This window comes from Arvicola amphibius, chromosome 2 (assembly GCF_903992535.2).
Source record: "Arvicola amphibius chromosome 2, mArvAmp1.2, whole genome shotgun sequence".
Classification (NCBI taxonomy): Eukaryota; Metazoa; Chordata; class Mammalia; order Rodentia; family Cricetidae; genus Arvicola; species Arvicola amphibius.
This window is the reverse complement of record NC_052048.2, coordinates 139,538,753-139,562,123: the sequence shown is the minus strand read 5'-3', so window position 1 is coordinate 139,562,123 and position 23,371 is coordinate 139,538,753. Positions and strand designations below refer to the sequence as shown.

Here is a 23,371-nt window from a genome sequence, read left to right as displayed (position 1 = left end):
ACACTTTTTTATGAGCTATTATTGTTTTTACTGAGAAATGCACACAGTTTGTACCTTAGTTGAAATTATGTTAGAGTTATCCTTTTCTGTGAACTCATTTTTTTTCCTAAGAAATAGAGCCTGATACTAATTTTAAGGATTGTACTCTTTAAAGTAGTAAAGTAGTTGTTGAAATTGTTCTGGTGTTGGCCCTTAGAGCCTTCAGGTTGGGTGTCATTTTTTTTTTTTTCTGCTATGCCTTTTATTCTTTCAAATCTGTTTTTGAGGTCAGCAAGATGATGAAGCAGGTAAAGAATCTGATGGCTAAGTTTGCTTCCTGGGATCACATGGTAGGAGAGAAGGGACTCCTGGAAGTTGTCCTCTGACCACCATGCGCTCTTCACACAAATACATAAATGCAATTCAATTTTTTTTTTCTTCCCCGAGATTGGGTTTCTCAGCTTTGGAGCCAGTCTTGGAACTAGCTCTTATAGAGCAGGCTGGCCCCGAACTCACAGATATTTGCCTGCCTCTGCCTACTGAGTGCTGGAATGAAAGGCTTGTGCCACTACCACCTGGCTAGCCTAATTTTGCTCACTAAGTACTACAAAAAAATTTCTGGTTTTCCTTGTATTCTGTCTGTCTGTTTCTAAGGAGAAAAGCCACCTATTTTTTTTAAAGAGTTAAAATTAAAGTGAAGTAAGTATAATAATAATGTATTAAAAAATTAGGACATAAATTAATAGGTATAAATTTTAGATTTTGGGGTAGTTCCTGTGAATATACTCATCTTTGTGTCTTCCTTTGTATAAGTCACTGTGAGTCTAGGATTCATTCATTCATGTCTACTATATTCACTTACATATGCATCTGCCCCTCAGTGTGTGCATTTGTCATCAATGTTTTGGAGCTCTAAGATATAAAGCGTGTGCAAAGCTGGGTGTGGTGGAACAAGGAAGTACTTTCCAGCTGTATGGGAAGCAGTGCAGAAGGATTATAAGTTTGAAGCCGTGTCTTTACATCTTTTTTTTTTTTTTTTTTTTTTTTTTAAGGATTTAGGATGTAACTCAGTGGTAAAGCACTTATTTAGCTTAAGTGAGGCCAGGTTCAATCTCTAATGCCCCCAGCCTCCCTACTCCCAAAGGCATGTACTTTGTGAATAGTAATGTAGAGTATAGAATTGAAGGTTTCTTTAGATAAAAAGAAAATTTGTGTGATATTTAAAGAAATGAACATTAATTTTGAATTAGGACAGTCCAGCAAAATTTCAAAGGGAGAGTACAAATTGAAAAAGAAGAAACTAAGTATTAAACATGGTATTTTTGTATAGTATTGTTATAAACACATCTGTAGAGCTTAAAGAACTTAGATGGCTTCATTCATATATTAAATAGAACTCTGAAATTGCAAATCTTATTTTTCTTGTGCTGCACCAATGGAATTTGTCGCTTCTTTTGCATTTACACAGTTCACATATGTAGCATATTCCTGTAGTTAATATTTTTTTTTACATCAATGAATGTCAAATTGGAGGGAACATTTCTTAAATTATTTATTCCTGAGTCCCATTCCCTATCCTTGGATTTTTTAAAAAATATTTATTTATTTTTTTATTATGTATACAGTATTCTTGAAAGCCTCATTACAGATGGTTGTGAGCCACCATGTGATTTCTGGGAATTGAACTCAGGACCTTTGGAAGAGCAGGCAATGCTCTTAACCGCTGAGCCATCTCTCCAGCCCCTATCCTTGGATTTTTATTTGGTCTTCCTTTCTCCATCCAGCATCTTTATCATTTTGAAATACAGACTTGACTCCTTTGAGTTGATTTTGCCATAATTAGGATATGGGAGAATGGCTGGAGAGATGGCTCAGTGGTTAAGAACACTTACTGTTCTTGCAGAGGACCCAGGTTTAGCATATAGTTCCCATGTGACAACTCACAACCATCTGTGTAATTCCAGTGCCTGTGGATCTGATGCCGCCTGACCTCTGCAGGTACCACCAGTGCAGGTGGTACACAGACATACACAGAGACAAAACACCCATACATATCAATAAAAAAACGAATAAAATGTAAATAAAGGGGAATGGGTATATGTGCTTCTATCTAAGAGATAAAACTTTGGAGTATGTTTGAGAAGAAAGAGTGTAGCTCAGACTGATAGATTTGTGACTAGGACTCATTTTAAATATGTTCATTATAATAGAATGAGATGAAAGTATTGTTAGTAAATAAACATTTTATAATAGTTTAATAATTTTTGTTACCCACCTCTTAGGGTATTACCTTCCAAATGATGATGGAGAATTTTATCAGTTCTGTTACGTCACCCATAAAGGTGAAATCCGTGGAGCAAGTACTCCTTTCCAGTTTCGAGCTGCTTCTCCAGTTGAAGAGCTACTCACTATGGAAGATGAAGGAAATTCTGATATGTTGGTGGTGACCACAAAAGCTGGCCTTCTTGAGGTGAGCACTTGCAGTGAGGCGTAGAGCTCGCCTTGACTGGCATTGTGAGACTTTTCAAGTTAACGCCAATAGGGGCTACTAGAAGCAAATGTTTTAAAACTCTAATTATAAGTGAATACACGTATAGAGGCCTGAAGTCATTGTTGACTCTTCCTCAGTCTCCCTCAAGCTTAACTTTTTGAGACAGGGGTTCCCATCGAACTTGGAGTCTGTCAACTGGGCCAGACTAGTTGGCGGGGCTAGTCTTTTGGTCAGATTCTTTTTGTGGTTCCGTTGTGGTAGGCATTGTCAGATGAGTACCAAGAAGGTTTAGGGCGTGAAGGTACCCTGTGATAGTAGCCAGTGCAGTAGGACAGCCATGGAGAGCTCTTAGACCAGGTCTCTCATCCTGTTCCCTTGCCCTGGGCTTTCTTCAGGTGGCCTTAATCTTGTTTGATTGCTGAATTCTTCCGATTTCGGATGGGACTGTCTGGGAGAGTGCAGTGAAGCAGTACATCCTACTATAACTCACATTTTGAAACAGTGCTGGTTCACTGCTTTAATGTGCCATACGTTTTAGTTTTTAGTAATTACTAAGTGAGGATAAAATCTTTTTTAAGATCACATTTTCTACTTTATATCTGAAAGCTAGACTGCTGCTTAAAATAATGGGATTATTTTAGTCCCTTTATTATGAAGATAGCATTTTAGATTGGTTCACTATATTTTTTGTCAATTACATCTGCTTTTCATGTATTGCCTGTGATTGGTTTTTCTTTATAGACAGATGAATCTTTAAAAACAGATACTACATACTTTTGATTTTTCCTTGTTTACGTTTAAGAACTGAGACTAGAAAAGGAAAGTCAAGAGGTTACTGCCACACGCTGTCTTCTGTTGTCAGGGTTTCCCAAGACAGTCCATCCAGGGGTTAGAAGGAGCCAGTGGTCTTTCACTGTGAATTCTTCCATCTCTCTCCTTCCTTGTCCTAGAAATTCCTCTCTTATCTAAATAAGTGGAGCTTTTATAGGGTGCAGGAGACATTTTGTAGTGACCACTGCCTCTGATCAGGTTTTTAGCCTGGTATTTGAACACTAATCAGGGTACTGACATAAACCCTGCTCTGGGAGTGCAGTTAGCATTAATGTGTGGGTTTTGAGTACTTGTCAGACCACCCTTCTCTGAAGCCCTGTGTGTGATGGGCATTGTGCTGCCCATGTCTCTGGAGAGTTTTCTCTAATTGGGACACAGCCCAGGTTTCTTGCACTTTTTCTTTGTTCCACAAAGGCTGTGCTATAAAGAAAATTTTAATTGCTGCCTCTTGGGAAATGTTTGAGATAAAAATGGTTTTGTTTTCTGACAAGTCCTTTTAGGATTCTACATTAATTGATATCTTTAATGATTTTTTGAACACTGTAAATTAAAAGTGATTAATGAGAAATAGTCTTAGAACTTGTGAACCTGGATTGAATAATAGGCCAAAAAAAGATTTTAGGGGGTCATAAGGGTTTTTGGATCAAGGGATATCTATTGGGTGATAAAATTATTGTAATTTTCTTAGCTCCAATCACAGGAGTGGTTGGAAAGGAGACTGCACTTATTAGAGGTGGTTGCTCTGAGGTACTTAGGGGTGGAGTGGCCAGAATTTTGTTTGGGACAGTTTAGCAAAACAAAAATAAAATTACATAAACTAATGAATATAATACAAGCCAGATGTGGTAGCACATTACATTATCTCTGTATTCCCAGCATTTGGGAAGCAAAAGTGGGAGAGAGAGATTTAGGCCAGCCTTTTTGTTAGCCTCTCCCAAAGGAACGAAAAGAGAAACATGGTAGCATATTAGTGATGATTAGTGAATTCATTGTATGTGTTCTTAAAAAGATTGCAGAGTAGGAATTTGGGAGCAGAAAATAGATGTATATAGTTTTTTTGTTTCCCACCTAAGTACTAACTGTACTCGACCCTGCTTAGTTTCTGAGAGCAGAAGCGATCTGGAACATAGACAATTTGTGTACTTAAACCAAAAAAGAAAAAAAATAGCTGTTAGGGATTAAATCCAGGACCTTGACACATGTTAGGCAATTGTGAAACTCATATCTCCAGACCTAGATTTATGTTAATTTTAGTTAAATTTATATTCTTTAAAATTTTCCTGCTAAGCTTTCATAAATCCTTCATGAAATGTTAAAAATTAATCACTGAAGAAGTTTGATTCTGATAATTTTTCTATTGTACTAGGTGAAGATGATCATAAATAATTTCTAATCTGCTGGAAAGTTTTGAATGGATTTAATGCCAAATTAATAATGGTATTAACCCTTAGGATTTATGTACTTGCTTAGTCTTAACTTTCCACTGGCTTATTGGATATCATATACTATAGATAATTTTCAATAGGTATAAAATTTGAGTGACTAAATAAACTTTTGCCTTTTTCTTCTTTGAAAATTTCATACATTTATGTAATACGCTTGGATCAGATTCATCCACCACCATCTTTTCCCAGTTCTTCTTAATGTCCTTTGTCAGCTTTCCACTTTGAGAACACTTATTCTGTGCATTTTAGTGTGGTGTATAGGTGCAAATGGAGTATTCTAAAAGATTTTTAGCAGTTTAGCTTTCATAAGTTATTTTAGATTTTAGTCACTTACATCTGTGATTCTATAACCCTGGAAAGCTTACTGTGGGGACTATTGGGGGAAAACATTTATCAGGTAAACACTTCCTTTGTAAATTCTTTTCTGAATCTCTATTTTTCTCTACTTAGAAGCAAACTTAAATAGGAAATACTAACCGTCTTATGACATGTTAGGTCCTTTACTGTAGGTAGTGTTTGATGTTTTCTTCTGGAGTTTATATTTTCCTGAACCAAGTAGTTAGTAGCATTGCCATAAGAAACAGCTGGAGTTGGTATATTATTGTAGTCTTAATCTTTAAATTTGCATTTTTAACTCAAGCAGTTGTGGAGTGGGGGCTGTCTCTGCAGATACCAGGGTCGGCAGAGTGACTATCCACATGAGACAAGAAATGAATGCACTTCACCGTGACTCAGTAGCCCGTGTTAGTTCAAAATTCTAGACTAGTCTGACATCAGGCAGTTTATTTTAGGCATATTTAAGTACAGCACCATTTTGGAAAAAAAGTTTTCTGGTGACAATTGTGTCAATACCATGTGCACAATAAAACTTAAAATGTGACTACATTGAAACTCTTTTGCAAAGTACATGTGACCTCTTCTGTAGCTTAGGGGTCTGGGGGAGGGCAGTATCTAGTGTGGTCTCATACAGGAAGCTTTAGAGGCGACCAGGCTATAAATAAAGTACATATGACAATTCCTAAGTATGGATTGTATTGACCGCGAAGCAAGTCTAAAGATAAAGGTCTAGGGAGGAAGAGTCTGGGATAAACACCATAGTCTGGGAGATTGAGGTGTGACCTGGCTGTACAGGATCGCACAAGTCACCAGGCTATTAACTACATCTACTCCTAGCCTTCTGTCTGGAAAGCGGGTGTGCATCTCTTTGTTAAAGAGACAACTCTGCATGTTAACATTCCTGGTTTCCTTACCTGTGAGCACAAGGACTTTGTGCCATCTACACAGTTGGCTATATGTTTGTATATGTGTAACTCCCACATGTAAATGTTTCTACCAGACCATAGCAGACTGAACGATATGTAGTAGGTAGAATGCGAACATTGGTGAGTTCACTTTATAAAAGTAGGAAACTAAAATTGTAATGTTTTATGATGAAAACTAATTTATTTGAGGATTTTAAAACCAGCTGAAAATTGAGAAGACCATGAAAGAAAAGGAAGAATTGGTAAAGTTGATCGCTGTTCTTGAAAAAGAAACAGCACAGCTTCGAGAGCAAGTTGGAAGAATGGAGAAAGAGCTGAGCCATGAGAAAGGGCGATGTGAACAGCTGCAGGCTGAGCAGAAGGTTTGTTACACCATTCCAAAAGGGAAGCAGTTGGGGCGACTGAAGATCAGATCTTGAAGAAAGTCACTGTGTATATGGGTGTTTTGTCTGCATGTATGTCGCTGTACACCATGTGCATGCCTGGGGCCTTTGGAAATCAGACTTGAGGGTTCCGTCCTCTGGGGCTAGGAATAGATGAGTCTTCTGCAAGAGCAGCAAGTGCTCTTATGAGTTTTTTTTTTTTTTTTTAACTCAGTGACCCAGTCCTCGAACTCTTGAACATCATCCTCTGCCTTTCCAGTGCTAAGATTGTAGGCATGAACAACCAAGTCAGCATTCTTACAACTGTTTCTCAGTATTTTACATCTAATTCCATATTTGCTGCGTTTGAGGAGGGGTGTGGGGTGTGAAAAACTCCTATAGGAATAATAAACACTAAATAAATGGAAGGTACAGTGAAAAAATTAAAATTACTCTCCAAAAACCATAATTTAACTAGGAATGGTGGCACTTAGTCAGGAAGACTGAGTTCAAGACCAAGTTACAACAGCATAAGCCACACAGTCAGGGCCTTAACTCCTAACTCTCAGACAGCACGAACAAGGCAGAGCGCAGTAACCTGAGTAAAGTTCTACTGTGAGAAAGGTTGTAAATTACCCTCCACACAAAACCAAACACCCTACCTAGTTAAAATGGGCATTCTTGTTTCTTGAACAAAGAAACACGACTATGTAAAAAACTGGGGTTGAGTTTGAAACTGAGAACTATAGAAAGAAATGACCACGTGGTCATTGGGTATGTAATAACTCTCACAAAATAATTTTAGTTGTAGATAAAACTCCTAAAGATTATGATTATATGCATCACCATCTCAATGTTGTATCCAGTTGGCTAGCCTCATGCCTATGGGCAGGGTTGAAACTTTTTCAATTCTGAGTTTCTTTTATTGAACTTCTGGCTAACAAGGCTTAGTTTTACTAATTTAGTCAATAGTCAGTGATTCTTATTCCCTTCCCACCCTCCTTCTTTTCCTCTTCTGTTTCTTTGAGACAGGGTCTCTTATGTAAATCAGCCTGGTCTTGGGCTTGCTTATCTTACCTCAGCCTCCTGAGTGTTGCCATTATAGGTATGTGCTGTCATGCACAGCGTTTGGAAAATGAAGCCTCTTTGACTTACCAGTTCTTCTGGTGTATAGTTTTTCATAGCAGCACCTTTGTGTACTTTGTTACACTTGACTCAAAATTTTATCAATTATCTAGGAGTGAAACTTAGAGGGCATACTTGATTGCCATAATTCATGTGATGAAGATGTTTTAAGCTTTAAAGTGTCTGTTTAAAGTAGAAGGTTCTATTTTCATCTTTTATGTATATTGTAACAGCTTTGAATATTTTAGTCTTTTTGAATGAATCATACCTCAGAGAACATGAGGAGCAGTAGTTTAGATATATAGGCATGTGTTGTAGCACTAGAATGGGTATTAAGCTTGATAGTGTCATATGAGACCTGAATTGTCACTGACTTAATAAGAGGGAGATGTCAAACACAAAAGGAAATAATTAAAAATTTTAAATACATTTTTTGTTGCCTGCCTTCTGGTGGAGAAGTGACATCACAAAAGAGTTCATGTAAATCAGGGATGGAAAATACATGTTAATAATTGATATACTAGTAGTTCAGACTGGACATGGTGGTGCACACCTACGATCTCAGCACATGGGAAGCTGAAGTAGGAATATCAGAAGTTCAAGGTCAGCTTCAGCTACGTGACATTATTTAAGAACAACAACAACAACAAAAACCCACAAAAACTTGGGAGCTGGTGAAATGGCTTAGTGGTTAAATAAATTTGTTCTTCAATCGTGAAGATCAGGGTTTAGATTCCAGAACCCGCATAACATGCTGGGCATCACTGCAAAAGCCCCTACCTCAGCCCAGTTTCAAGCTGGGTAGAGAAAGGAGGACCAACTGGGGCTTTCTGACTTCCAGCCTGTTCAAGAAAACTCCTTGGGCTAGAGGGAGAGACTGTGAGGAGTGATAGGAGAAGACTTGGTGCCCTTTTCTGGCCTTTTATAAGCATGGGCATGCACATCCTGCACATACATGTGTCATAGCTTCAATCGCAAAAATGTAAAAAAATAACAAGGATGAGTGTATGTATGGAAGTTTAACTGTTAGAATTTTGGGCTTATTTTACAGTCTTGGATTATACAATTTGAAAGAATAAATGTGAGATTGAAATTGCAAGAATTCAAAGCCAGATGTAATGGTACATGCCTGTGGTCTCAGCACCCAAGAGATAGAATGAAACCCTTTTCACAAACTTACTTATTTGAGACAAGGTCTCTCTATCTCCATAGTCCTAGCTGTCTTGGAGCTCTCTCTGTAGACCAGGGTGGTCTTGAACTCACAGAGGTCTGCCTCCCGAGTGGTGGAATTAAAGGCATGCACCACCACACTGGGTTTCTTTTTTTAATGGAGAGGTTTCTGAAGTATACACAATTTTGTTTTACTGAAAAACACTTTACTGTTGTTTCTAAGGACTTTGTTGAAGTATCACAAAGTTTGAGAATGGAAAATGAGGAGTTGATGAAGAGATACAGTGCTGCTGCGTCTAAAGCTCAACAGCTTGAAGAAGATCTTGTGTCCGTGACTCAGAAGGCAGTTGAAAAGGAAACTGAGCTAGACAGGTATGTCTGGTGCTTTAAAGAAATGACTTCAATGCTTAACAAAATTTTTTATGGTTTATATTAATGTTTTTCTTCCTTAACACAGTTTGAAAGATAAACTCAGGAAGGTACAGCATGAAAGAGAACAACTTGAATGTCAGCTGAAGACAGAAAAGGATGAGAAGGAGCTTTATAAGGTAATAGGTCTGTTCCTTTCTTACTCCCAGTGGGTTTTTTGGGGTTGAGAATTTGAGAGCGGTGCAGCTGAGCTCCTGGTCACTTGTATCTTTGCAGTCAGGAGAATGATGGGCTGTAGTCAGCTAAAGGCTTGCATGGGACCTTGGGGAATATACGTTCAGGCTGGTCATGCTTTTATAGGGAGGTCCTCATGGCTTTTGTAAGGAGGCCCTTCAGCTATCTCTAGACGGCCTCTTGCGTGTCTCATAATCATGGCAGTTAATTTCAGGGTGAATAGTCCAAGATGGGAAGGAAACAAGAGGAAATCATAACTGTAATGCAGATTGTCCCTAAAAGCTAGTATTTAGAAAATTTGCTGGTGTTTTAGGTATGTATGCGTGTGTACATGTATGTGCATACCCAATGTGAATACATGATGTGTGTGGGGATGGGAGATATGTCACTGTTTACCTGTGCAAGTTGGAGAACAACTTTAGTCTCATGGGAAGTAGACAACATAGTACTTCTTGTAAGCAAAAAGTGGAATTGGGCTGGAGATGGCCATTGGTTTAGGGCATGATGTTTCTTCCCACCCAAAACACCCAAACGTTTATATATATATATAATTTTTTTTTTTTGGTTTTTCGAGACAGGGTTTCCCTGTAGTTTCTAGAGCCTGTCCTGGAACTAGCTCTTGTAGAACAGGCTGGCCTCGAACTCAGAAATCCGCCTGCCTCTGCCTCCCGAGTGCTGGGATTAAAGGCGTGCGCCACCACCGCCCGGCCCACATTTATATTTTAAAATAGAAAATAAATGATTGAACTGATGGTAAAGTCTTTAGAGATCATGTAATATAGTTAGACTTTAGATTGTCTATCTATAACTATGGGAAACAGAAACTTTTCAAAAGCTGTGTTCTGCCACTGTATGCCTGGGTAGCCATTTTGCAGAACTTGGGTCTCCTGAAACACAGTTCCTCCTTTGGCATTTTTGGATGAGAAATAAATAATGGTATTTTAAACTTTGACTAACTTGAATTATGATGCTAGCAAGAATATTCTTGATGATTTCAAACACTGTTATCCAGGTACATTTGAAGAATACAGAAATAGAAAATACCAAGCTTATGTCAGAAGTACAGACTTTAAAGAATTTAGATGGGAACAAAGAAGGCATGATTGCCCAGCTCAAAGAAGAGATTGACAAACTGCAGTCGTGCTTGGTTGAAAAGGAAAATTTGTACAGGGCTCTCCTGCTTACAGCCTCAAATAAAGTAAGTACTTTAGAAAAATGTTGAAGATTGTGAATCTTATCTCTTGTATCATTGTTTTTACTCATATTTTATATTCTTCCCAGCTTTTTTTAAAAATCCTCCTTTCTTTTTAATTATGATTTATTTTATTTTTACTTATGTGTCTTTGTGTCAAGCATGTGGTCACCTGTGGAGGTCAGAAGCAGTTGAATCCCCTGGAGCTGGGGTTACTTAACCCTGGAGCCATCTCTAGTTCCTCAACCATCACTTTTGAAAAAGTTTAAGACCACAGCAAAGTTACTGAACACCTCCTGCCTTTAGTTTCTAAGAATTGGGATTATAGGCACCCACCACCTACCTGGGTTCTTGCTTTATGTAGCATGCTGTATAGAGCTTGGCCTCATCTTTCTTTTCCAGTAGCTACGTAGTATTGCATGGATACATTCATCTTATTTTAGTGTTTAGCTTTTATGCATGAATATGAGATTGTCTCAGCATTTTGATATGAATTACACTGGAGATATAATTAATGCAACATTGAAAATGTTAGTAAGTCTGACATTTACAATTCCTGATTAAGTCTACAGTTGCTTTTTTAATCTAAATTATTACAAATGCAAATGTAAAAAGTATATTTGATTAGATTTGATTTAATAAGATGCTAAAATATCTTTAAGCATCTTTTTTGCATTTAAGCAAGACTTTAGTGAAATGCATAATTTTTGAATGCTGAGGGAAATGATTACTAATTGCTATAATGTTTTAGGAGATTGTAATGTCTATATTTATGATTCTAAAAGGATTTAAATAGTGATGAGTATACAAACTAAAAGTTAGCATCCTTTCTTTGCTGTCTGAATGTAGGATTTTAAGTTACACACACACATTTAAATTCAAATGAGAATGTATGAACATGGAATACGCCTGTGTATAGTTTCCCAGAACTTCTTTTATTTTTCTTTTGAGACAGGTTCTCATTCTATAACCCTAGCTGTCTTGGAACTCAGGAGGTCAGGCTGGCCTCAAATTCATGCGACTGGCCTGTTTCTGCCTTCTGAATGCTTGGATTAAAGATTCTTGGCCCCATACCTAGCCTAATCTTGTTTTTGTTTGTTTGTTTTGAGTTATAAATATAAAATGCTTCTATGGATATACTTGTGGAGCCTTTTGATTCATCATTATAGCTGCACAGTATTTTCTTGTTTTCAGAATCTGTGTAGTCGGTACTTTTGTAGTTTACTGTCTTTAGCTTGCTGAGCATACTGCAGTCAGTATTCTTATATAGCTAAAGTGAAAATAGGCACATGGTTAAGTCTGTAGAATATATTCCTTCAAATTGAGATGGTGGACTAACAGACATTTAACTTTTAATAGTTATTTTCAGATTGCCTTTTTAGAAAATACTATATTAGGCTGAGCAGTGGTGTCACATGCCTTTAATCCCAGCACTTGGGAGGCAGAGGCAGGTGGATCTCTGTGACTTGGGGCCAGCCTGGTATACAAAAGCTAGTTCCGGGACAGCCAGGGCTGTTACACAGAGAAACCCTGTCTCATGAGAAATCTTAAAACCCATGTTATGAGTGGAAAAGCATTATTTCATTTAAAATTCTGGAACTGTTGAAACCTTTTAAATTTTTTAAATTTTAATTTAATTCAGGAAGATCCAGTACTTCTAAAGGAGAAACTTCGGAAAGCAGAGGATCAAGTTCAGGCAACACGGCAAGAAGCTGTCTTCCTGGCTAAAGAGCTCAGCGATGCTGTGAATGTGAGAGATAGAACAATGGCAGATCTGCACACTGCACGCCTGGAGAACGAGAGGGTGAAGAAGCAGCTCGCAGAACTTCAGTTAAATGCTGCGAAGAAAGACCAGGTAGAGCAAGTTCATTTGGTGTCTTGATCCCCAATAGACTTTATAAGCTCCATAGAGGAGAGGAAACTGTTCAAACAAGTTAGGTCAGAAAGACTAATGGCTTTTTTTGTTTGTTTTGTTTTGTTTTTTGAGGCAGGACGTCTCTTTGTATTCCTGGCAATCCCAAACCCCAAAACAAATATAAATATAAAGCCAAGAAAAAAAATCATGAAAATGAAGTTAGGATTTATTATTACATTATAAAGTATCAGAATTTTTTTCCTTAGTTGAAATCCTTTTTTTTCCTTTTTTCTCCCCTTCCCTTTCCCCCCCCCCCCCCCCCCTCCCCCCCCCCCCCCCCTCCCCTCCCCTTCCCTCCTCCCCTCCCCTCCCCTCCCCTCCCCTCCCCTCCCCTTCCCTTCCCTTCGTCTCTAAGGAAAAGACTGATGCACTGGAGCATGAACTGAGGAGAGAAGTCGAAGATCTGAAACTCCGGCTGCAGATGGCTGCAGATCATTACAAAGAAAAGTTTAAGGAATGCCAGAGGCTCCAAAAACAAATAAACAAACTTTCAGACCAGTCAGTAAGTGTCCCTGAGTTCCTGTGAAGTTTTCCTTTGCCAGCCTTTTGTTTGCAAATAAAATGTATAATCTAAATATTAACCTTTTGAATATAAATATCACCTAATTTTTTTTTCTGAGCACAAATTGTATCTTCTATTACGTTTATTTTTGTAGGTGTAAATGTGTGTTGGGAGTGGTATGTGAAGGTCAGAAGACAACTTGAAGGAGTTATCTCTTCTACCTTCTGGGTCTCAGGGATAGGGGATGGAAGGCAGATGTTAAGTTTATGGAAGTGCTTTTACACATTGAGCTATCCTGCTGGCCTGAGCTCATCACTTCTTGATTTCAGGTCTAATACTGTAATGGCAATCCTCTTTTCTGTTTGAACCTGAGATCTGTATTTATTGAGCGCCAATAAAGGAAGCTAAGTCAGCATCAAGTGCAGAGAGGAGCAAGCACACTTGTCTTTCTGCCATTGCTCTCTTAAGCTCTTCGTGAGCACCTCTGTTGACTAAATTCATTATATAGTGTTAGATGGTACTTGTGGCAGTGGACTGTTCTCACTGCTCTCTCAGTTGTCTTTTCCATCCCGCTTATACCACTGTAGGAAGAGGCAAAATGTGGTAGCTTATTCTATATTTCATGTAGTAGTAGGTAGGTATTTCATAATAAAGCAAAGACATTTCATTTGGATGGGTTTATGTATTAAAGTAAAGCCCTAAATTGTGCTGAAATATGAGAATTATTGCATGAGAGAATCTTGGAAGGGAAATGTAAAGAAAACATTGATTACTGTGTACAGACCTTTGTGTGTTAGTGTTACTACTTTAGGTTCTCAGGGATAAATAGGAGCAAGGATGCACGTGCAGTAGTAAAGTAGGAAGCATTTTGTGACGGAACGTTGTGATTTACAGAGATTTGTAAGTAGGTGTATTCATTTTATTTTACCTACATGAACGTGTATGTACTATGTGTGTGCTTGTGGTGCTTGTGGAAGTCAGAAGTGGAAGTCACAAGAGGGCATTGCATCCCCTTGAATTGGAGTTAGAGGTGACTGCAAACCACCATGTATGTGATATCAATCAAACATAGGTCCTCTGCAAGAGCCATACATGCTCTTAACTGTGGAGCCATCTCTCCAGGCCCACTGAGTACGTTTTGATTTATGAGATTGTGAGATTTCTATCAATGATGCGTTTTGGTGATTTCACAGGAAAGAAGCAGTTTTCTTTTACAACGTTTTCATCAGTTAGAAAAATGTAGCTTTATTCCTTTTAGACTTTCAAAATAAGTAGTTCTGTGAACTTTTTTTCATTATTTGCATGTTTTGTAAAGGAAATCAATATGACTCATTTGGTGACTTTTTCAGTAATTTATTGTTAACATTTTGGATAGGCCAGTACTAACAGTGGCTTCACAAAGAGAATCGGGAATCAGCAGAGAGTGAATGATGCTTCAGTAACCACGGACCTGGCCGCTTCTGCTTCTGCCGTGGATGTCAAGCCAGCAGTGTCTTCTGCAGGTAAAATCTAACTCTGTATAGAGTCACCCTCCTTGAAAACTGTGTATCCTGATTTGATACTGTCTGCTTTCATGTATGAGAATTTCAGGCTGCTTCCATAAATTCTTGTGAGAGAGAATTGAGGCAAAGTGGAAATGAGGGTTTTAAAGTGATGTACAGTTACCTATGTGCTTACCATGCAGATTGTGAGTGTAAACTAGTATTTATTTTCAGGAGAATATTTACATGTTAGAAACTGAGTTGGCACTGGGGGGGCTGGAATGATGGCTCAGCTGTTAAGAGCAGTTTTGATTCCGCCCTTCCAGAGGACAAGGGTTTGATTCCCAGCACCCACGTGACAATTCACAACTGCCTGTAGCTCCAGTTCTGGTAGATCCAAAGCCCTAAGCCCTCCCACAGACATTGAGACAGACAAAACACGAGTGCACATAAAATAATGAATGAATGAATTGTAAAAAATTGAGTTGGTGCTAGAAGTACTAATTTGAATCATAGGGAACAATGAAATGGAAGAATTCCTTACATTCAGTTATGTTGTAATTACGGACCAGAGAAGGGTCTTAGAGCACAGTGACAAAGGACAAATGTGGGAAAAGTCAGGATTTTGCAGCACAGTGACAGCATTCAGCCTGAGGTTTATCTTGCACTTTTGAGCAGTTATTTTACCTTAATGATTTTATACCATTAAAACAAATGATAATTCTGCAGGGGAAAACTACCCCATCCTCCTAAACCCCTTCTCTTCCCTCCTGCTCTGGATCACTAGGGTACATCTTTCTTTAGTGGATGTTAATATTGGTGGGTTAACTGTTTATTAGTTTGTTTAAAACATTCAGGAATACTAAATGAGTAATGTAATTTGAATTAACTCCACTGATTTTCATTTGTACTTCTCGTCCTTTTATACTTTACAATAAGGAAAATAGGTACCAGCAAAGTATATTTCTGTTTTTAGTGTATGGTATATTAGTTTTATAAAATAAGATTTCTTAGACTATTAAATATTTAAAAGCAACCCTATAGGACAGTATGCACCATTTTATTTACTTGTCCTCTCTTAAGTTGAGTATTCCTTCTTGGAAATGCTGGGAAAGGAAAGACTTTTAGGTTTCAGGTTTTTCCACAAATTGGAATGTTTGGGTAAACAGATCATCATTCCCAATCCGAAACACCTCATATCTGAAGCTCTTAGTGCCAGATGTGTTCTGAGAGCTTCAGAGTTTGGAACATTTGTTTCAGTTTTTTTTTTCTTTTTTCTTTTTTTTTTTTTTTTTGGTTTTTTGAGACAAGGTTTCTCTGCAGCTTTTTTAGAGCCTGTCCTGGAACTAGCTCTTGTAGACCAGGCTGGCCTCGAACTCACAGAGATCCGCCTGCCTCTGCCTCCCGAGTGCTGGGATTAAAGGCGTGCGCCACCACCGCCCGGCCTTGTTTCAGTTTTTTTAGTGGAACTTGAATTTCAAATTTTAGGATAATGATATTCAACCTGTAGTACCTACTGTGATATAGAATCCTGATTTCATAAAGACTTAGTGAAGGGAAACGGCTGGGAGCTGAAAGAACAAACTTAGGAGCATGGCTTTCTGGCTGCCTACCCAGTTAATAAGAACAAGAGTTCTTTGGCTATTTTGAAAATTGTAGCAGGTTTTTTGCTTTTTGTTTTGGTTTGCTTTTTGATTTTTTAATTATTGAATGTGAATTTTGTTCTGGTCATAACTGACACTTAAAAATTCTCACTTAGAGGTCTGATGTGGTGGTACATTCCTGTAACCCCAGCACCCAAGAAGTAGAGAGAGTAGGTGTGAATTGAAAGCTATCTTGGGCTATATAGGAACACTGTCTTAAAAACAAAGTAAGACACACGGATGTCCACACATGCAGTGGGGGAGAGAACAACAAACATCTCACAATTTGTTTGTTTTTTTTGGGGGGGGGGGGGGGTTGCACTTTACTAAAATGCTAAGCAAATATTCTATCATTGAGCTGGATCCCCAAACCAACCTTTTCTTTCTTAAAATTTATTTGAGACAGGATCTTACCAAGTTGCCCAGGCTGGCCCTTGAGCCCTGTGTATATTCCTTTCTGCTTTGGATGCTCCCTGCCCTAGTCTTCTGAGTAGTGAGAGTGTAGATCAGTGGACTCCCAGTTCTGGCAATATTCCAGGTTTTGTTCCACAATACACTTACTCAGGTTTTTCTACAGGAAGATAAAATAAAGGAAAAAAAAAATAATTGTTTTGGTTCTTTGAGGCAGCATCTCTCACTTTGTAGCCCTGACTGGCTTGGGTTTGGAGGTATAGACCAGGCTGGTCTCGGACAGAGTACATAATGTTTTTATTATTTTAATATGTATGGATGTTTTTCCTGTATGCATGCATGTGTAGTACCTATGGAGGCTGGAAGAGAGTATCAGATCCCTTGGGACTAGAATTATAGACAGCTGTGAGCTGCCATGTGAGTGCTGGCAATTGAACCCAGATCCTTTGGTAGGGCAGTTATTGCTCTTAACACCTCCAGACAGTAAATGTTACTTTAAATATAAATATTTTCATAATACTATGTAAATATTCTGCTTTTGTTGCAACAGAGACAGATTTTGACATGTTAACAAAGGATCATGTCTGTGAAATGACCAGAGAAATTGCTGAGAAAACAGAAAAGTATAATAAATGTAAACAACTCTTGCAGGTAAGTTAGCTCCCTTTTCAGTGGAAAACTTATCAAATAGTAACTGTTTTGCCTTACTTAATTTTTTCTTTTTTTGGGTGGGGGGGTTCAAGACAGGGTTTCCCTGTAGTTTCTAGAGCCTGTTCTGGAACTAACTCTTGTAGACCAGGCTGGCCTCGAACTCAGAGATCCGCCTGCCTCTGCCTCCCGAGTGCTGGGATTAAAGGCGTGCGCCACCACCGCCCGGCCAGACAATACTCTTAAACGTTGAGCCATCTCTCCAGCCCTCAACTCCTTTTGTGTGTGTGTGTGTGTGTGTGTGTGTATGTTTTTGAGAGAGGGTTTTCTGTGTAACAGCCCGGTTGTCCTAGAACTTGCTTTGTAGATCAGGCTGAACTTGAACTCTCAGAGATCCCCCTACCTCTGCCTCCCGAGTGCTGGGATTAAAGGCGTGTGCCACCACCGCCCGGCTGCCTTAATTATTTTTATTGATGTATGGAGGGTCTTTTCCCATTTTCTATATTGATGCTGCATTTGGGATGATGAAAGGGGTGTTTGTATACTTTTACATGCAGGTCTTTTTGTAAAATCTTTACCATAAGCCAGTATTTTTCATACCCATGATAAAATGTCCTTGTTTGAATATGAGTAATTGATAATTAGAATTGTTTTCTCTGTATTAGAATGATACATGGAAAGCATTTGAACCAGGGAAGAAATTCTTTTTAAAAATGAAATTCTATTTAAAAATGTATTAGTAGCAGAAAATTATATTACATTTATGTGCTTATGTGTTCACTCATGCCCTCACCAGTGTGGGTGCATGTGGAGGCCACAGATTGATTTCGTGATGTCTTCCTTAGTCGCTTCCTCACAGTACTTTTTCAGACAGGGTCTGTCATGAACCTAGAGCCAACAGTTTGGGCTGGACTGGCTGCCAGTGAGTCCCACCACTGCCGTTACAGACACATGCTGCTGTGGCCGTGGTTTGGTAGGGATCTGAATTCAGATCTTCAGTGCTTATGCAGCAAGTACTTGACCCATCCAGCCACCTCCCAAACCTCTATCTTTTACTACATATTTAGCGACCGGATTTTCAGAATGAAGGATGGGAATGTTAAGTAAATGAATTGTTCTCCTTCTCTTAGTCGGGGCTTCTGTGGCTGTGAAGAGACACCAGAACTGCGGCAACTCTTCTAAAGGAAAACAGTTCATTGCAGTGGCTCACTTAGAGTTCAGAGGTTCAGTCCATTACCATCATGGTGGGATACGCCTATGTGCAGGCAGACATGGTGCTGGAGAAGTAGCTGAGAGTTTTACATCTTACAGGCAACAGGAAATGGACTGAGACACTGGGGTGGTATCCTGAGCATAGCTAACCTCAAAGCACTCCTCCATATTGACACATTTTCTCTAACAAGGTCATACCCACTCCCAGAGAGCCACATCGCCACTCTCTATGAGCTTATGGGGGCCAGTTGCATTCAAACTACCACTAAATTAAACAAAACTCAACTTCTTTGTTATAATATACATTCCAGCAACATTCTTGAGTTGAATTTAAATATTTTAAGCACCATCGTTCAGATTCTTTCAATTTCATTTCTTTTTACTGGTGAAAGTTACTTTGCATTATTTAAAGTATAAGGTAAAAATGCTTCTCATGTATCTCTAGTTTTGAATAGAGGGCAAAATAATTTTGTATTTGTATATGTGGTTTTTAAAGTTTTGTGTGTTTTTTGCATAAGGGAAAGGAAGGTAACATTTTTTAGAACAACAAAATGAAATTTGTAAATCTGCTCAGTGTTACTGTAATAACTTAAGATATTTTGTTAGTTGTTTAGTGGTAATGTTTAGTGTTTTAATCAAGTCTTAAATTGAACTTTCTGAGGTCTTTATAGAAGATATGGAGATGGTGCTGATGTTCTAATGTGATGCAGTGCACTTTTGCTGGGATGTATAACAGATTGGATTTTGTTTAATTTTCATTTGTTTTCGTGTATATAGGTATTTTGCCTATATCTGTGTGTGTACTGCAGATGTCACCTCATCAGGGGTCCTGGTAACTCTCTTTTAGTGCTTATTGTTCTCAGAGCTGGCAACAGTGAATGCATTGCTTCCCCTTATACCGTCAGCGCTCCTCACATGGGTCTGCCCAAATGGACTGTTCCTTTGACAAACCTACAAGACGCAGCTGTTCCTACAGCCTCTCAAGGACGTTAGGATTAGCTCCAAAATACTGTTGACATGAATGCATCTATAGGCTCATCCTTTTTATGTTTTTTTTTCCTCTGGATACTAATGGTTTTTATATTTTTCTGGAAGTAGTAGAGTCAGTTTCTCCACACACCATAACTGCTTCTTTTTCAGCTTAGAATGTTTTAACCTAGCTTTGTGAAAAAGACGAAGTAGCAGTTTCCTCTTTCATTGTTCCTACCTGGTACTGCTGTTCCAGGACCACAGATGGAGCTGCTGACAAGATCTGGCCAAAACTAAGGGGCGTAGGTGTTGAGGCAACTGGGTGTTCAGTTCATCTTATCTAGCATGTGCGTCTCTTGCCTGATTGAATAGCCCAGTGTTCTGAGAAGAACGGAGGGAGGCTGAGGGAATGAGTGTGGCCTGGAAGCAGTCTGGAAAGTGGGGGGAATATGGTGATACTTGGGAGTGATTCTTGATTGTTAAAGGTACTCTGAACATTTTTTTTATTCCTTTTGTAGTCAGGGGGATTAGATATTTTTGCTCAGATGCCTTGATGCTGGATAGGGTATTTATAAGAAATAATAAATGTTTTTCTTTTGTGTTGTTGTATCACTTTACACAGTCAGGCTAATAATTGTAATGAGAATATTGTAGTGTAAGTTGCATTTCCATAATGACTTAAAGTTTAGATTTCTTAATTTTGTGTGTGTGTGTGTGTGAGTACATTTTGTCCCTGTACCTGGACCTGTGCATTCTGGTACACATGCACATTTGCATGTCTGTCTGTGGAGACTGCAGTTCAGTGTGGAGTGATTGCTTTCTACCTTACTTTTGGAAATGGTTTCTCCCTAGGCTTCGAGGTTACTAGTCGGCTAGCTGATCAGTGAGCTCTGGGGATTTGCCTGACCTTGTGCATCTCAGCTTTAGGATTGCAAATGCATGTTGCCACACTTGGCTTTTGCATGGGTGCTGGTGATCCGGATTCAGGCTCTCATACTTTACTCAGCAGGCACTGTACCTGCTGAGCCATGTCTTCAGCCTGTCAGTTACCTTTCTGTTAAGTGTTGACATTTTTTTTTTTTTTTGTGCCAGGGGGTTATTGTTCATCTTGGTATGTAATTTTTTTCTAGAAGAGTGGAAATCAGATTTTGCCAAATTGTGTGGTTATTTACAAACAAAGCACATAACTAAGCAGGTATAGCTTTATTGTGTATATGTGGTGGGTGATTTTGGCCAGTTGACTCAAAGAATTCACCCTTCAGACTATAGTAGAAACAAGACCACGAATCTCTTTATTGTGCTCCCTAAGCTATGGACATGGCAGTGTCAGGTGAAGTATGCTGTTAAAGTTTTGTTTCCTTAGTGATGTTTTTAGAAAATCAAATTTTAATTTTGATAAAGTATCAATTTCTTTTATATTTTGTATTAAAAAAAGTTCTGCAAAGTATTAAACATAATTCTCTGCGCTGTGTCCAGGAGTTACTTGTTTTGTTTTGCTGTGCTTAGAGATCAAACCCAGGGCCTCATAATGCTTCTACCAGTAATCTGCCAGTGTGCTGCTCTCCTGGCCACCTAGAATTCTGTAGTCAGCTTTTACATCTAAGTTTGTAGAACATTTGGGTTTGTCTTTGTCTATGTTCTAAAGTATGGAATGGAAAGAAGTGGAGTTTAGAAACTTGATCCTTTTTCCATTGATTACTCAAAATATTTTTGAGCTTTACCTCAAAAGAACAAATACTTAAAATGAAATTGGCCCTTTTACTTTTTGGTTACTTATTTGTAACCTCTTCTTTGTGGTGTTATTTGTATGTGTGTGTGTGTGTTTTCAAGACAGGGTTTCTCTGTAGCTTTAGAGCCTGTCCTGGAACTACCTCTTGTAGACCAAACTGGCCTGGCCTCGAACTCAGAGATCCACCTGCCTCTGCCTCCTGAGTGCTGGGTTTAAAGGCATGCACTGCCAGCTCCTGACTTTTACTTGTGTGTGTGTGTTTTTAAGAAAAAGGAGCTGTCATAAAAGCTAAACCATAAAATGAGTTAGATTTCCTCCTTTTGCAAAAGTAATACATACTTACTATGAAATGTTATAGTCTAAAAAATGTAAAGAATAGAGGTGATTAAAAAGTGCATCCATGGCCAGGAAGTGGTGGTGCACACCTTTAATCCCAGCACTCAGGAGGTTAAGGCAGGTGGATTTCTGAGTTCAAGGCCATTCAGGTCTACAAAACGAGTTCCAGGCTGTTTCACAGAGAAACCTTGTCTCAAAAAAAAAAAAAAAAAAAAAGTATATTCATGATCTTGATCCAAAGTACAAGAACTATGCATATTTTGGATTGTCTTTTTCTCTACAACATATTAACTGTTGAAAACAAATTATAAACAAAAAGATTGTATTATCTTTTGCTGTGTGCTCTTAATATGACACTTCATGGTCTACTGATCCACTTATCTCACTCTTTAAGGAGATATATTCTATTCCATTGTGTAGCTATAAAATGATTTATTCATTCTTGTCTTGGTAAACATTTTGATTTTATACAGTAATCATCACACATATGTATTTATTATATAGATACCTGATCTGTGGAGATGTGAAGTTTTTAGTAATTATGCTAATTTTATTTAGGAGGAGAAAACCAAATGCAATAAATATGCTGATGAACTTGCAAAAATGGAGCTGAAGTGGAAAGAACAAGTAAAAATTGCTGAAAATGTAAAACTTGAACTAGCTGAAATAGAGGACAATTACAAAGTAAGTTTCACAGACTTGATGTATTGTGCTTAGTGAACATGATCCTGTTGAAAATGTGTTACCTATAAAATACCAACTGAGTGCATTTTCAATATAGATAAACTAGGTAGTATTTTATTCTATAAATATGCTGTGTATTTAGTTAAATACAGTGTTATTCACCAAACTGAGAAAATAGGCTCCTGTATGCATTGTTATTATGGCTTAGTTCTTTGGATTCAAGAGGATTTTAAAATTTATCTGTTTGAAAAGTTTTTTAGTACACACTCATTATATATAATAGTAGGTTTCAGTGTATTTTCATGCATCTATATGATGTATTTTTATAATACTACCCCATGAAAAAAAAATTCCCCAACACACACTATATAGCTTTCCACTGATACCCTGTCCAAATAGTTCCCTTCTTTCATGCCCTGTCCTGTGTCAGTCTGCCACCACCTTCCCCAGCCCCCGTGGATTTCAGTAGGGTTACTTTATGGAGCATGGGGAAGAGGTTATTTATAGGAGCATGGGTAACTCAGCAGTGACTGTTCACTAAGAAAATGTCTCTCTACTCCAGCAGCCATCAACTACCAATTAATCCTCAGAAAATGTGAGGCCTGCCTTATTAGATACGTCCTCCATGCTGGAATGTTGATGGGCCAGTCTTGTACAGGTTTTAGGCAGGTAATCACATTTGCTGAGAATTGAAGGGTACAAAGGCCATGCCACACGCAGAAGACAGCACTCCACAGCACTCCACCCCTCTCTGTCTCTTAGATTCTCTTTCTCCTGGAGTCTTCCCTGAGCCTTGGGTGAAGTGACAAAGATCTTCATTTGGGGCTAAGCATTCTATAGTCTTTTAATGTCAGCACTTTGACCAGTTCTCTAACCGCCCATTGCAAAGAGAAACTTCTCTGCCCAAAGCTGACTGCAGCACTAATGTGGTATTATGTGGATGTGTACATAATAGTTAGAAGGCAGCTTGACAGATGTACGAGCATCATGGCCATTTAGCAGTAGAATAGCAGAAGTCCTGTGTTCTCCCTAGCTATGGGCTTTTGACTAGATATACACTACTAGATATGTGTTCCTTTCAGTGGGAACACATACACAGGCTGTTGCATTGGTGGGGATGTTTTGCTTGACACACTGGTAGTATAGCACACAGGGCCCATAGCTAAGTGAGACTTGACAGTTCTTTCCCAGGAGCCTGCATAGCAGCATCCTCTGTATGTTGCTGTGAAAGCTAGCCAACCTGAAGGAAGTTCACAGCTCAGTTCCAGCTTGGTTTATCAAGACCCGTAACCAAAGTATGTGATGTCTTAAGCAATAGGTCTTACCTTCCAGTTCTAGTACGTAGCCAACAGCAGTGGCAAAAGCTTTTTTTTTGAACTGC

At 38.6% G+C, this 23,371-nt stretch overlaps 1 protein-coding gene across 3 annotated transcripts in view; it reads left to right on the top strand.

The window, feature by feature from the left end:
* Tax1bp1 (Tax1 binding protein 1) overlaps positions 1–23,371 on the top strand; it is a 64,327-nt gene that overhangs the window by 21,687 nt on the left and 19,269 nt on the right. For all 3 annotated transcript variants that reach the window (XM_038318474.2, XM_038318475.2, XM_038318473.2), the window contains exons 4-13: positions 2,262–2,449; positions 6,212–6,370; positions 8,889–9,037; positions 9,123–9,213; positions 10,281–10,466; positions 12,103–12,315; positions 12,731–12,877; positions 14,253–14,379; positions 16,963–17,063; positions 21,865–21,990. In XM_038318474.2, the coding sequence (XP_038174402.1) occupies positions 2,262–2,449; positions 6,212–6,370; positions 8,889–9,037; positions 9,123–9,213; positions 10,281–10,466; positions 12,103–12,315; positions 12,731–12,877; positions 14,253–14,379; positions 16,963–17,063; positions 21,865–21,990 (1,487 nt within the window). The remainder of the gene's footprint in view (positions 1–2,261; positions 2,450–6,211; positions 6,371–8,888; positions 9,038–9,122; positions 9,214–10,280; positions 10,467–12,102; positions 12,316–12,730; positions 12,878–14,252; positions 14,380–16,962; positions 17,064–21,864; positions 21,991–23,371) is intronic.